The 14610-nt window shown below is 43.4% G+C and overlaps 2 protein-coding genes across 2 annotated transcripts in view; one reads left to right on the forward strand and one right to left on the reverse strand.

Annotated features, from left to right (window-relative positions):
• Positions 1-14473, forward strand: part of TMEM266 (transmembrane protein 266) — a 55728-nt gene extending 41255 nt beyond the window's left edge. The window contains exons 9-10 of the mRNA XM_062501103.1: positions 7073-7123; positions 13878-14473. Of these exons, the coding sequence (XP_062357087.1) occupies positions 7073-7123; positions 13878-14467 (641 nt within the window). The 3' untranslated portion in view covers positions 14468-14473. The remainder of the gene's footprint in view (positions 1-7072; positions 7124-13877) is intronic.
• Positions 13532-14610, reverse strand: part of ETFA (electron transfer flavoprotein subunit alpha) — a 32061-nt gene continuing 30982 nt past the window's right edge. Inside the window, exon 12 of the mRNA XM_062501104.1 lies at positions 13532-13662. Within this exon, the coding sequence (XP_062357088.1) occupies positions 13609-13662 (54 nt within the window). The 3' untranslated portion in view covers positions 13532-13608. The remainder of the gene's footprint in view (positions 13663-14610) is intronic.

Genomic DNA, 14610 nt, shown 5'->3' on the forward strand with positions numbered 1-14610 from the left:
CACCTCAGGGACAGCTGTAGCTCATACTCTGGTATTTACACAGGATTTTGTGCAACCATTTAGTGCAGCATTCAATAAAGTAAGTCAGGTAACCCCTGTATCACATGGTACGTGCAGGACCCCAGGGAATTTGTGTAGGGACATACAGTGACCTATAGCAGGAGAGCTGTGTGTGTGCTGGCTGTTTTGGGAGTTTTCAATTGCATGTTTTCACCCAGATTTTCCTTCAGCAGATCTCCTGCTCTTTGTATTTAAAGTGCCTTAATTGCAGGTACAAGACTGGGAGAAGCAAGAGCTCTGGTCAGATGGACAGTGGGCTCTGAAAGAGTCCTAGAACTCCCCAGCTAACATTTCATGCCTCCTCCTGAAGCCAGTCCTCTGCTAGTTCTGGGAACGAGCTGGTTGCTGCCTCACACTTCTGTTTCCCCAGAGCAGTTCACCAAGAGACCTCCTGACACAACAGAAATAATTCTGTGGAAAATGTATGGATAGATGGCATTTCCTAATTAATATGGTAAAGAAGCAGGAATTCTTTTCACCTTTCATCTGCTTTGAATTGAGGTTTCATTTCTCTTGCCAAGAATTTTATCTCCAGAGCAGACAAATGTGAAGGCTGAAACTGTTTTCAGCTTGCAAGTCAAAAGGTACCAGTATCAACAGCAGGATACAAATAGACCCCAGAGAAGGGCAGGGCTGGAGGAGCTGCAGAGCCAGGGCAGAGCTCTGACATTTGCTGCACTCTCAGAGCACTTCAGCTCTGTTTGTGAAGAGCTTGGGCTGAAAGCTGCTGCCTGTGAGTGCACAGCAGCATCACTAATGATGTTCAGGACCATTGTGGTCAGCCCTTCTGTGAGAGCAGGGAAATATCCTAAGTGCTCCTTTCTTCCCAGACATGGTTGCCATTTCACATAATGGCAAATACTGTCCTGTCTATTAGTCTTTAAATTATAAAGGAAGTTCTAAATTATAAAGGACTTCTTGCCTCGTACAGTATGTAACTGGTCATGGTGAGAATAACAGCCAATGTTTTCTTGTTCTGCACAAATCATTTTTAGTGTTTGGTATACAAAGTTCCAGGCTTCAGGAAATCCCAGGTTCACAGTGCCCCCTCTAGCCATTAATACTTCCTTCCAAAATTTATTATTCTTTAATCTCTCCCATAACAGATGAATTAGAGTCCCCAGTGGAAATTCCTCATTTTCCTGCATATATCATTTCAGTTTTTGAAATTCTACAGTACTGCCATATTGTAAGTTTAATATACCACCCTTTCTGTTCCTTTGAGCAAGAACCGGAACTTTACATTGCCAAAAAACCTTTTTTTAACTGTTCTGAGTCAAATTTCCATTTTTATGGGGTTAGTAGTAAGTCTTTGCTGTGGGGAATTGCTGCAATTTATGATCATGCTTTAAAGAAAAGTAAAGCTTGCCCTCCCCATAGGTACCCACTGTTTTGTAAGTGAAGAAAGTAGGATGTTGGGAGGGGAACACAAAAAACACTGGAGCTTCAGAGGGCTTCCCTAAAGATTATTCATAAGCTGTCTGAGAAGGCAAAGCAGGGCACTGGAAAGGATTTTGTCAGTTGTTCCTTGCAAAGCAGTCTGAGCTGGTTGGATGCTTTTAAACTCTAAGCCAGTTCCTTTGGTGATCATCTGTTAGTGTTTCAAGAGAATCCTGTTAGTGCAAAACAATAGATAAAAAATAGTTTATGGCTATTTTCAAATGCTGAAATGTATCTACTTTGAAGTCTGCTCCTGGAAATGGAGTATCTAAGTGCACTCTACTTCAGCTTGGCTTCTCTCTAGGTACCTCTTTCAGGCTTTGTGGTTCTCTGTGCACTGACCAGCCAGGCAGGAATCAAAGGAGTTAAACCTTAAGCAATACTTAGAGAAATGTGTGTGCAGTTAGTGGAGTCAGGCTCTTGTATTTCAGAGTCACCAAATGGGTGGGGTAGAAAGTGCTCCCTCCCAGAAGGAGTGAGCCTACAGTCACAAATGTGAGGGTGAAATTGTCTCTCATCATTAATGTGAGGAGGTGTGAAGACACTGCTGACAGGTAAAGGAACACAGAACTGGAATGTTTTCCACTGTCCAAGCATGCAGCCCTTTCATGAGCAGATGGTGCTGCCTGGGACAGCAGTGATGCATTCTGCCCTCTGCCACCCTTCCAGCAGCTCGGCTTCTAAAGCATTACAAGTCTTTTCCTGGTTTTCAGATCACATTTATTTGTTGCTAATCTATAACAGTTTGTTCTTGAATCCTTTTGCTTAGTTTTTTCTTTTCTTGAGGATTGTTTTGGTCACAGCAAAATTCTTCCTTAGCTTTGTATTTTAGACTCAGCAGGTGCCTCTGAGTCTGCTTGAGGCTGACTGTACTGAGCCAGCTCAGATATTGATCTGCTGATCCATGTTCAGGGAACAAGGTTGGGAAGAGCACAGAGTCCCCCCAGGCCATCCTGTGCCACAGCCACCCTGGCACAGAGCTGTGCTGCATCCCAGCCTGCTCCAGTCAGCTTACAGTGCTCCAGCTGCATGATCTGAGGCCCAAAGCCCCCCATTCATTGTCAGGATTCTGGGTTTCTGTCCCAGCAGCATCTGCTGATAATGGAGCCTATTGCACATCCCAGATTTCTCCCTTCTGCACAATGGCTTTGACCACAGGTTGATTTCTGACTTAGAACCAGGCTGGAGCTGTTGCTCTGTTTTCTGTGCAAGCTGACTTCACAGTTGCTCCCAAGATGGAATATCCATGTGCCCAGGCATCCAGCCAGCCTCTTCAGGGACTGGATGTGTGTGTGAATTGAGCAGAGGTGTGAATACTGTAGCTTGCACTAATATGGCAGTCAGTCTTCAGACCAAAGGCAGGGGAAGTCTCCTGGAAAGTGCCAGCTAGCTGCTCCTGGTTCCTGTTGAAACAGATGAAAGATCTGCCTCTTTAGAAACCTCCTAGTAAAGACTGTTTGCTGGAGAGAAGCTGGGCTAAGACATTACTCTGAGGACTTAGTTCCTCAGTGGGAGGCTGCACAGCAGAACAAATAACTTTCCAGTTCAGAAAATTCATCTTGGATGGACAGAAGGCAGTACAACCAATGGCAATAAAAAAATGAAATCAATTACTCCAATAATGAAATATTTCAAAATAAAACCCCCTTTTTAAGCCCTTTTCTTGTATGCAGGGTAGTTGCAGATCATTCACTGAAGGCATTGATGAAACAATTAAAGATCAATTAAAGTATTATAGAACTGAAAGAGATCTGCCTTGGGTGGATGTCATTTATATGTTTCACCAAATTTATTAGGTTTTTATGGGGCCAAGAGAGAGAAATTGCAGTGTTGTCTCATGGGTCACATGAGATTATATGGCACTGTACTCTTATTACTCCCTGAACCATTGCAGTGTGTGTTTGGAGTCCTGCAGGAAAAAGAACAAGGAGATAACTTGGAAATCTTCATAAGCCAAAATCCAGTGGTTGTCAGACAGGCCTGACTGAGAACCACATGTTTTTCCAATAACTGGGATTTGGGCAGCAGCAGAGATGGGAGTGCCCTGCAGGGAGCAGCCTTGCAGGGGTTGGTGGCCGTGCAGGGAGGCTGGGTTTGTGTGAGCAGGGCAGAGTTTGAGCAGCCTCCCACTCACACGTTCCCTTTTGTGGGCTGGGAGCTCTGCTGGTGCTGGATTCAGCCCCACTGTCCGTTTGTGGTCTCTGCTGCCTCACCCCCTAGAGCTGGCAGACCACACTGCTGGAGCATCTGTTCATGGAGCACAGGGAGCAGCAGCCTGCTCTTCCTTCCTTCCCCTCTCAGCAGAACTCTCAGCTGAATCCTCCACTGGGTCTTGCTGCCTCCCTGCTCCCACTCTGCAGGGAAGATTGTTCACCATCCTTGTTCACCACTGCTGTTCACATGGCGAAGAGCTGCCTCACTCTTCCTTCTCAGCTCGCGCGTTTTGGATCTTCACTAAATTTCCTGTCATTCACATTTCCTTGGGGTCATTTTTTAAGGGTGGAGTGGCAGTGTTAGGTTCACTGGTAGACTCCCATCTTAAAGGCCTTTTCTAACAGAAAAGTTTCTGTGATTCCTGCTGGTACATGTAGCAAGAGCATCCCAGTCACCATCCATAGACATTTTCATGGGAATTAAGGAGAAAATGCTTTTCCTTTCTACTTACTGCCAGTTTTTTAGTTTGCTACAAATACCATTTGGGCATCGTTATAGCTAAAGATTCAAAGTCTGTCTTCTGGAAAAGGAAGTACAGGTAACATTTCTGTGTATTGGAGATGGATTTATTGCTAGGAAACGAGAAAAATTAAATCTGGATCCTGAAAATTCCAGGGTGGTAGAAATAAAATAAAATTTAAAAAATAATTTTAAAACCCCAGGGAAATTGTGAAAAATTAAGTATTTCTTAAGACAGCTCCCTTTCTGGAGCTGAAACTGGAATAGATGTGCCAGCAGAAAACACTGTGTAGAATGTAAATAGTACAAGTGCTCTGACCCTTGTGTAAAGCTGCTCTTCCTTGTGTGCTACCAGCTGATCCTGATCCCATGGGACCCCCACTCTGAGCAGGGACTCATCTCAGACTCCCCACGAGCACTTGAGCAGTGTTGTGTGGTGCTGTGAACTACTGGGGCTCTGTGGGGACATGTGACATGCAAAGAAGGGTGCTTTCAGCTGGGTATTTGTTGCATTATTTTGAACTTTTTTAAGCAATGTAGAATATAATGGGAGGTAACTGGAATTGTTTATAACCTTCAATGCCCAAAGCAGCTGAGACTCCCATATGACTCAGATGAGTTTGTTAATTGTCAGTTTGCTTTAATGTAGTGATTCAGAAACCTAATCTGTTGTTGAAATATTTATTCTGGTGCTGTTATTCCATTACTCTTTATTGGTTTTTATTCGTAAGAAACTACTCAAGGTTGAATATATATGTTTTATATTTACATAGACATGCACATTTGGATATATTTATACATATAATTTATAGCTAAATAGGTAGCAGTGGTGAGCAATGACATTAATAAGGCTATCACAGAATAACATTAAAGTAGGCAGCTGGGAGCTCCCGCAGTGTGTGCCAGTGGCCAGGCCAGGCTAGGCTGGAATTCTCCTCCCAGCTCAGAGAGAGCAGGGGCAGCACATTCATTTGTGGAGTTCTTCTCCAGCAGTGCCCACTGTTGCCACGCAGAGCAGGTTCTCTGCTAACCTGGTTTGGACACAGTGCTGTGGTTGCAAGCAGTGCACTGGTACCTTGTGTCAGCTGGCACACAGGTGGGCAGTGCAGTCCCTGTGGGCAGTCCTGAGGAAACCTTTACTTGAGCATTAAAACATTAAATGCAGGTGAGTAACTTTCCCAGATGTTTCCTGTCTTTGATGGAAGGTGTCTTGGTATTTGAAGAGACTGTACTGGGAGCACCCAAGGCCCTTGTTGGTGGCTTTTGTCAGGTGACAGGGAGGGTGACCCTCATCCAGCCATGCTGTGCTGTTTTCCTTGTTTGTCTGCTCAGAATTGGACTCCAAGATGCTGCAAGTGCCCTACCAGAAAAGAGCTACACAGGCATCCTCTGAACCAGAGCCTGTGTCTGCATGGCTGACAGGTCTGGTGGCACTGACAGTATCAATTATGCATGATTGAAATGAAGTGTATTTTAGTAGCAGATAGCTGAAAAGCCTTGCAATGTACTCCTAATCCAGCAGCATTGCCTTGAGCTACTCTGAGGCCTCTTTTTTAAACTCAGACATTAGCACAAGGCACACCTCTGACTGCAGGCATTTAAAGATCAACAAGGGCTGAAAAAGCTTTTAAGATCCAGTGAAACCAGGAAAAAAACCACGTTTCCTTTCAGTGTCAGGTTAGATTGCCTTCTTATGAGTGCAGCTATTTCAGGTACAGAGTGCTTGGTGGTTTGGGTCTTGTTGTGTGAGGAAAGTGTTCCCCAGAAAACATCTGTTTCTTTCACCTACAAACCGCAATGTGCTGTGATGAGGCAGGACTGTAGCCACAGAGACCCAGGGGGACGAAGGAAATCTGGCTCAAAGGGATGAGCATGGGTTTCTGAAACATGGTATCAAAAGGAGCACTTAAAAGGAGAGAATGCTTTTAGAGCACAGATATACCACAAATTGGGCAGGTCAGGTTGCTTGGAACCCTGACATTCTCTGGGCCTGCCAATGCTGCATCGTAGCAGCAGTGTTTGCCCTCTCCTCAGAACAAGAGAAGTTTATGTTTTTTTCCCCCAACAGTAAAATGTTCTGTTTTTCCATAAGATAGCAGTAAATCCCTCTGTCACCTGCAGCATCTAAAATCTGTACATGCAGATAGAGCTGCTGCTTTCCCTTCTGTGGTCGCATCTTCATTCTTAACCTGCTGTTGAAGTGTAGCTCTCATGCATGTACTACAAGTTCACTGCTATACCCTTGATTAGTAAAACTCTTTATAGTAGGTTTTAAGCCAATGAATAGTGTAATGTTAACACTATGCTGTGTATTTATATGCAAGTGTTATATCACCAAAATAACTCTTCATTCATTCAGAATGAAAAAGAAAAGACATTATCTTAGAAGGTAGGGAATTACACATTAAAATCATACATGGTGCCTCCCTCTCTCCTGTGGGGAAGGAGGTGACTTGGAGATGTCAGTGTGCAGCAGCAGTGGGTCTGTCTGTGCTGGTGCCCTTGGTTCAGCGTGTCAGGATTAGTGCCAGGTTTATCTGTGTGCCGTAGGTGGGAGGGCCCTGCTGCTCAGGGACAGGCCCGTGTTGTGTTTGTCTCTGCAGGTTGAGGGGAAATGGCCAGCCCCCATCAGCCTCTGGAAAGATCACAGAACACCTTTCCTTTGGAGCCCAGAGTGCCTCATTCCCAGGCTGGTGCTGTAAAGGACAAAGGATAATCCAGTCCCTGCACTGGCTGCAGTCACAGCATGGATGGGCTGTTATGCACTTGGGCCTTGTGGCCTAAAAATACAGAGAAGGCAGCTCTGGTCATGCAGGGACAGGAAAGCCTTCCACGGGGTGGGATTCATCCATTTCATTAAATGAATGGTCTTCTAAGGGCTGCCTTTGTGTTCTTTCAGAGGATGACATGAACAATTACATCAGTCGATACTACAATGAGCCCAGCAGTGGTGAGTGTTGCTTGAAAACACAAACGTGAGAGGTATTTTTGCGTTGCATTGTGTGCTGTAAACCAAGTGAGACTCAGCAGTGGTGGAGATCTGTCCTGGAAATGAAACCCACCACAGAGTCCACAGAAGTGTGTGCCAATAGTCACTATCTGAAAGTTGAAGGGCCCCAAGTTTGCTCTTGTTGATGGCACTCAGGATAGTTTGGAGGTCTGGGAGGGGTTAATTCCCTGTGGCTGGGCTGTCCAGCTCACAGAACAGTTCAAATGAATCTGAGAATGAACAGTAGGGACAAAATAACCGAAGAGAAAAATGGGGAGACAAGTTATCCCAGCACCATGCTGGAAACCTTTCAGAAAGGTTAAACTGAATGGTGGGAAACCTCAGGAGCTGGGCCCTGACCTGAGGGCAGCCTTGAAATGGATGTTCTCGGCAGGCATCCTGCTGGCACGGGTGGTTCCTGCCTGTGCTGGGGCTCTGCACACCTCTGCTGGGCAGCACTGGGGGCTCTGCACAGCCCCAGCCCAGCCCAGTCATGCCCTGGCTGCTGGTGCACAGCAGGGCCGGGGAGGCTGAGCAAGGCGGGCTCTGACAGGTGGGGGTGTGCACACCCCCACTTACGTATATAACATTTTGTAGATGTAGATTTAAGAAGTGGATGTGCTTAAATATAATGTTACAAATGTCTATCCCCACATATACATCCCTATATATAGGTATGTATGTGTATATACAGAGTTGTAGGAAAAAAACCAATGTGTGCGTGCCTGCATGTACGTGTACATAGAATGTATATACACAAGGTATGTGGGTGTATATAATCATATATATATGCATTTATGTGTGTATATATAATGTATTACATACACTATCTATACATACAGTATGCATACATAGTGAAATATAGGTTTAGGTATATAGAGAAATATATATAAGGATGTCTAGTGTGTGTATATATATATAATATGAATATATGTGTATGTATATAAATCTGTAGTATATTCTATGTATCCCACATATATACACACAAACCCAGATAAACATACACAGACAAAGATGTAAGTAAACATACATGTGTTTGTTTGTACATATATGCGTATATGCACGTTTGTATCATATATGACTAACATACACACATCCCCATATGGGTATTACATGAGCAGATTTATACACATATAAAGGTATTTGTGTATACATAGATATATCTTTGTACAAATGTAAAGACATGTGAAAGGCTGTGTCTCTGGGCATAGTGAGATATTTCATTAGAATACATACATTAAATATATAAAATGTGTAAAGAAGTGTGAGAGGAGAGATGGTCAAAATATATGTGCATATATTCTAGAAATACATGTGTGTGTATATATTACAGGAATGAAAATACGCATCTCTGTATAATCTATATCTTTAATCCTGTATATACATCCCCACACAGAAACAGATTTATGTGTAGCTGAAAACAGAAGGGAGTGTGAGTGTGGCCTGCAGTGGGATCCAAGCAGGCTGGACAGGGGCTCCTGGATCCTCCTGGCATTCACCAGGGGAAGGTCCTGGCCCTGTGTCTGGGCACTGCCCAGCACGAGCCCTGGCTGGGGACTGGGGGAACCCCAAGGACACGGAGCTGGAGCCAGGGTGAGTCCCCTGGGTAGAGCTGCCCGCGCTCTGGCCTGACAGGAGCAGATCTGGAGCAGGGGCAAGAGCAGCAGAACATGGAGCAGCAGCAGCAGGAGCAGCAGGATGGGGAGCTGCTGCAGGAGTCCAGAGGAGGCCCCGGAGCTGCCCTTGGGCCAGGCTGGGAGCACAGAGGGGGTGAGGCCCTGACTGCCCCTGCATCCCTGGCAGTGCCCAGGGCCAGGCTGGAAGGTCCCTCGCAGCCCCAACCATTCCGTGGCCCGATGAGTACATGGATATTGTATAGTACATGTACATTGTTCTCTTCTGTACATGGGGACATAAGCACGCCTGCCAAAGAGGCCTTCCTGTGTCTGTTCATGCATGTGCGTATGAATACAGCTCATGCGTGTTCCTTATACTGAAACATCTGCAGAGGCATTTACACATGCTTGTGTCTACAGATCTTTATTTTATATGCATTACAAAATACATCTGTAATTATGTATCTATAGCCATATCCATACCTGGAGGGCCATGCACTTAAATATGACTATGTGTGTATGCACAGTCTGTATAAAGATACTTTAAGTGTGGTGTGTGGTGTATGTGTGTGTGTGTGTGTGTATGTGTGTGTATATATATATATATATATATATATATATGGCGATAGATACATACTGATACATATGTGTGAATGAAACTGTCCATTCATAGATTTTCTATTTCTTAGGTAATACAACTCAAGGGGGTGTGAATGGCTGTATACTTGTATTTTTAATATGTGTAATATGTATGACACAGAACACAGATCTGTCTCTCGTGTATCATGTACAGGTACTACATTATCAATTATATCCCTATATACAAATTCCCCACATTGACACATATGGAGGGAAGAAAGTGTGTGTCTATAGATTTTGTTTTAAAACATTATAATATATATTTTAGAAGTGTGTATAAGACTGTTTGCATATAAAACTCTTTCTAATCTATTTTATGCATGTTATCATGTGCATTTTACAGATAAAATATATAGTTGTCTTTCTGTAATAATACAGGTACATGGAATATTATTTATAGGCTTATCCTATATCTGTGTGTGTATAAATGAGGTGGTTTATGCATATATATGCAGACAAAGACAGGTAAAGATTGTACTACACTGGTAGTTTATAGATGTATAAATATATGTAACGATACATATCTGGATACAGAGAGAAATATATGTGGGTAGGTATGTGAGAGCCTGTTTAAATAAACATGTGGTTTATATATTAGAAAGGACATGAGTGTATATATAGACATATGTATAATATAAATATGTGTACATATGTAAATATATTATGAAGGGGAAATGTAGATCTATGCATAGAGACATTCCCTCTGTAAATATGGATGTCTTTATATAAAGCCTCTGTATATGGATATATAAAATCTGTAAATATGTGAGACAGAGAAGGCCTGTGTATCCATAGACATGTGAGTTATATAGAGAGCTATTTAAAAAATGTACACACGTGCATAGAGGTATAAAGTATTGGTTTTATTCGTGTCTATCCCTCTACAGGACTATATGTATATTATGTATATAAAGATGTATGAATCTATACATAGGTGTAGGGTGTGTAAAAAGGGAAAGGTGTGAGGGTCCATGAGGACTACCACCATGCATATACATAGATATACAATGTGCGTGTTCATATATAGCAGTGATTTATTTCATATGTATATCCCAGTATATGTACATTTCACATGTCTACAAAGATACTCGCGCGTGTGTGTGTGTGTGTGTAAGCATTAGAGATCTATACATTATATCCTATATATGGGGCAGATCCACACACCTATCCCCTTATCTATATTGATAAATGTGTGTGTGTGTGTGTGTGTGTGTGTGTGTGTGTGTGTGTGTGTATATATATATATATATATATATATATATATATATATATATATAAAACTGGGGGGGGATACCCTGTATATTATCTGTAGTTGTGTGAGATAGATACACAGATATATGATACTGTTTATAGATGTATATTAACATATATCAATAAACATTAAAAGGGGGGGGCGAGGGTAAATATAACTTTATATGTAGAGTATGTAGCATTGGTGTTATGTATAATGTATATCCTTATATCTGCAGTCCCTGTGTATGTACACACAAGTTTATATATATATGTGTGTGTGTGTGTGTGTACATATGTATCTATATCTATCTATCTATAGATTATATATGTATGTATACATGTGTGGGGGTGTGTGTTCTATTTAAGGAGAGCAGACTGTATTTAAAGGGAATATTGTGTGTTCCATGGATCAGAAGTCCGTATGCTGTATTTTACAGGGGACTCTTCATCCATTCATACACATTGCCTGTATGGCTCCAGAATGGCTGTGGGTGTGAGACTGTGTGTGTGTGTATATAGTGAGCAGGTATATACAGGCATATCCTATTCACATGTAGATGTGTGTATGCATACACGTCCCTTGATATTAACCCCCGTTATACAGACAGCAATAAAGATATAGCCAGCTTCTCAAGTAAAGGTACAATGCATTTTTATATATATTTATATATATACATGCTTCTCAGAAATAAATACACAAATATATTTAGTAATAAATCATTATATATATTTAAGGGGTAGGCTGTTTATTACAGTGTGTATATGTGTGTGTGAAATATTCTCTGTGGAGCTCATGCATGCACATATTGCCCATATGTATGGCAAAATCTTAAAGATTATGTGTATATTAAAGGGGGGGGGGAAGTACATTTCTGTAGTGATGTATTCTATGGAATGTGTAGGTGTACAGCACTGTGTGTAAATGTCTGTGTCATCGTCCCCCCCCCACCCCCCCCAATCCCACGATGCTGTCTACCAAGGTGTGTGCGTGTGCACACCTCACTGGCTGTGGGTACAATCTCTTATATAACATGTGCAAGTACAGCTGTAATGTATATCCTGCTACACACACTGTCCCTGTCTGCACACACCGTGACAAAGTGCATTTCCACACAAAGGGAAGGCTGTGCAGGTGCGAGTACCCATTGTATGGAATTAAAGAGAGCAGTACACAGTGCATATATAAAATGTTGCATCTTCATAGGGATCATGTGTAATTATTACATGTTATAATGTGTTATTACCATACACTGCAGTGTGTGTGCATGTATATGCACTCTATTATATGGACACACAAATACTCTTCATATCTCTGTGGAGAAATCACTGCAGGTATAATTTACATGGATTTAAACTAGGGCAAGTGCCTATATAGGTGCATATTGTATTATACACAGATGTATATCCACAATAAACTTTGCTAGTTATAAAAGGTGTATGTATATAATTTAAAACATGTATAAAGGGTGAGGGTGTCATGTATAGCTATAGTGTTTACACAAGTATTATATGTATGTCTTACATTATTTGAGATGTGTTATATATCTATAGCTATCCCTGTATATACATTCCAGATTTATATATACACACCATAAGACATAAATATTAATGCACAAAGGTGTGTGTGTAACTGTATATACAACAATTATATAACAATTATGGTTTCAAAAGGGGAGAACAACAGTGTCCTATAGATAGTATATATATATGTTTTTATATATATCTATACACACACAGATATGTAGAAAATGTGCATATGTATGTATAGGTCTAATGTGCTACCTATGGGGCTTGTAAATATATGTACAGATACAGCTCTTCCCTATGTACCTCTATGCTTAAATATATATATTTATATATATAAAGATTAGGTACATATAAAATGAGGTGGGTGAGAGTGTGTAGCTATGCCTATGTATTACATATATATGTGTGTGTGTCTGCACATGTGTAGAGAGAGGTATGTGGTATTATATTGGTATATATCTCTATAGAGCCTCATAATACACTTGGAAAACTGTAAAAAGGTACATGTAAATATGTGTATATTTGCATAGATATGTACACACAAGTAGGCATTAAGGGGGAGGGGGTGTTCATGTGTAGGTGAAATGTATTCTGCATGTCCCTATAACTATGTTCCCCAGCCATACACACACACTGAGATATTGCTGTGTTTCTATATGAAGGTAAGTATGTATACTCTTGTGTGAGAGCACAGGTGTGTTCTATTTATAGAGAATAATTCTATGCATTTAAAGGGGAAACATGGATTAATACTCTGTCTGTGATATGTATGTGCACTGTATCATATATGGATCTCCATGTAGTCCAAGAGTGTGCTTATAAATAGCTGTGTAAATGCAAAGTTCATGGACAGGTATCATCTCTTACATAGCCAGTAAATACATGGAGAAATAAGTATACATTTCTACAGCAGGGGAGAGGGATTGTATCTATTCTATTTAATGGCAAATAACTGTATGTCTTTCAGGGGGACATTTTATTTTGTGCATATAACAGGAGAGTATTGTGTATGACAACGTAATACATTGTGTACAGTGTGTTCTATATGGGGCTCATACAGACATGATTCCTCATCTGTATAAGACCCTGTCTATATAAAATGGGGTGGGAAGGGGTGAGGGACTGAGCTATCCACCTGTGTATTGCATGCAATAAATACATGTGCTTATGTATGTCTATACAGGTATGTGGCATTAGCTCTGACCGTGTACAGAGTAGGGGATACGTACAAGGCTTGTGTGCATAATTGAAAGACTGTCTCGAGAGCGTGGGGGGTGTTAATGTGTAGGTATAAACGTGTGTGTGCTGTGTATGTATATCCCTATGGGTACACACACACACATACACAAAAACCAGTACAGCTGGGGGGGGGGGGGTGACTAAACCTCTGGGTGGTGGTGTTTGGGAGTGACTGTATGTATACACACACATCTATAGAAGCATACAGTGTGTGATATACCTCTGTCTCCTCTCCAGCTGCTGCCCCTAGAAACAAACAGCGAGAGTTGGGGATAGAGGACAGGGCTCTAACACTCTATAAATCTATAAACAGTGTTTAAAGGGGATCCCTGCACTACAGCCGCTTTGTGTACCTACCTCGCTGTAGCTACAGCGTTCGACAGGAACTCCTCCCGTTCTCTGTACCCCTGCAGCCCCTCCCCTCCCGGGCTCTGAGCTGCCTCTGTGCTCTCTCCCCGCAGACAGCGGAGTCCCCGAGGCCATCTGCGTGGTGACCACGGCCGCCATCGACGTGCACCGGCCCAACATCTCGTCGGAGCTGTTCACGGTGGAGGTGCCCCTGCGCCTGGGCAGCACCGGGACCTCTGCCAGCCTCACTTCGGGCAGCGCCTCGCGCTCCACCGTCAGCTCGGGCACGCGGGGCTGCAGCGAGAGCAGCCAGACGCTGGGCTCCTCCCCGGACTGCAGCGCGGCCTGCGAGGAACCGGCCCAGGCGGGCCCGGGCCCGCGGGCCGAGCTGGGCCCCGGCAGGCCGGGCGTGCCTCACACCGTTGTGCAGGAGCTGCTCTCGTCCCTGTCCGAAGAGGCGTGCTTAGCGCAGAAGGGGCTGGATCCTGTCAATCTGAAGCTGTCCAGCCCAGCCGGCTCGGTGGGGGCCAGCCCCGACCTGGGCCACCGGCTCAGTGTCTACAACCGCAGGAACCAGGAGAGTCTTGATGTCTTCCAGCTCAAGCCACTCCTCGACTGCCCCCAGGGTGCCCCAATGATTGAGGAGAAGTATGGGGCGCTGGGGCCCCCAGAGCCACGGCTGGGCAGGGTTCCTGAGGCATAGAACTAACCTGGGGGAACGCGGACTCCTTGTGGGGACAAGCTCGCCGCCCTGGCCCGCGAGGCTGCCACAGGCGAGGTGGCGGTGCTGAAGGCAGCCTGCGGCACGTCCTGCAATGGGCACCAGCACAGAGGCCAGCGTGCCTC

Source organism: Cinclus cinclus, chromosome 13 (assembly GCF_963662255.1).
Source record: "Cinclus cinclus chromosome 13, bCinCin1.1, whole genome shotgun sequence".
NCBI classification, from domain to species: domain Eukaryota; kingdom Metazoa; phylum Chordata; class Aves; order Passeriformes; family Cinclidae; genus Cinclus; species Cinclus cinclus.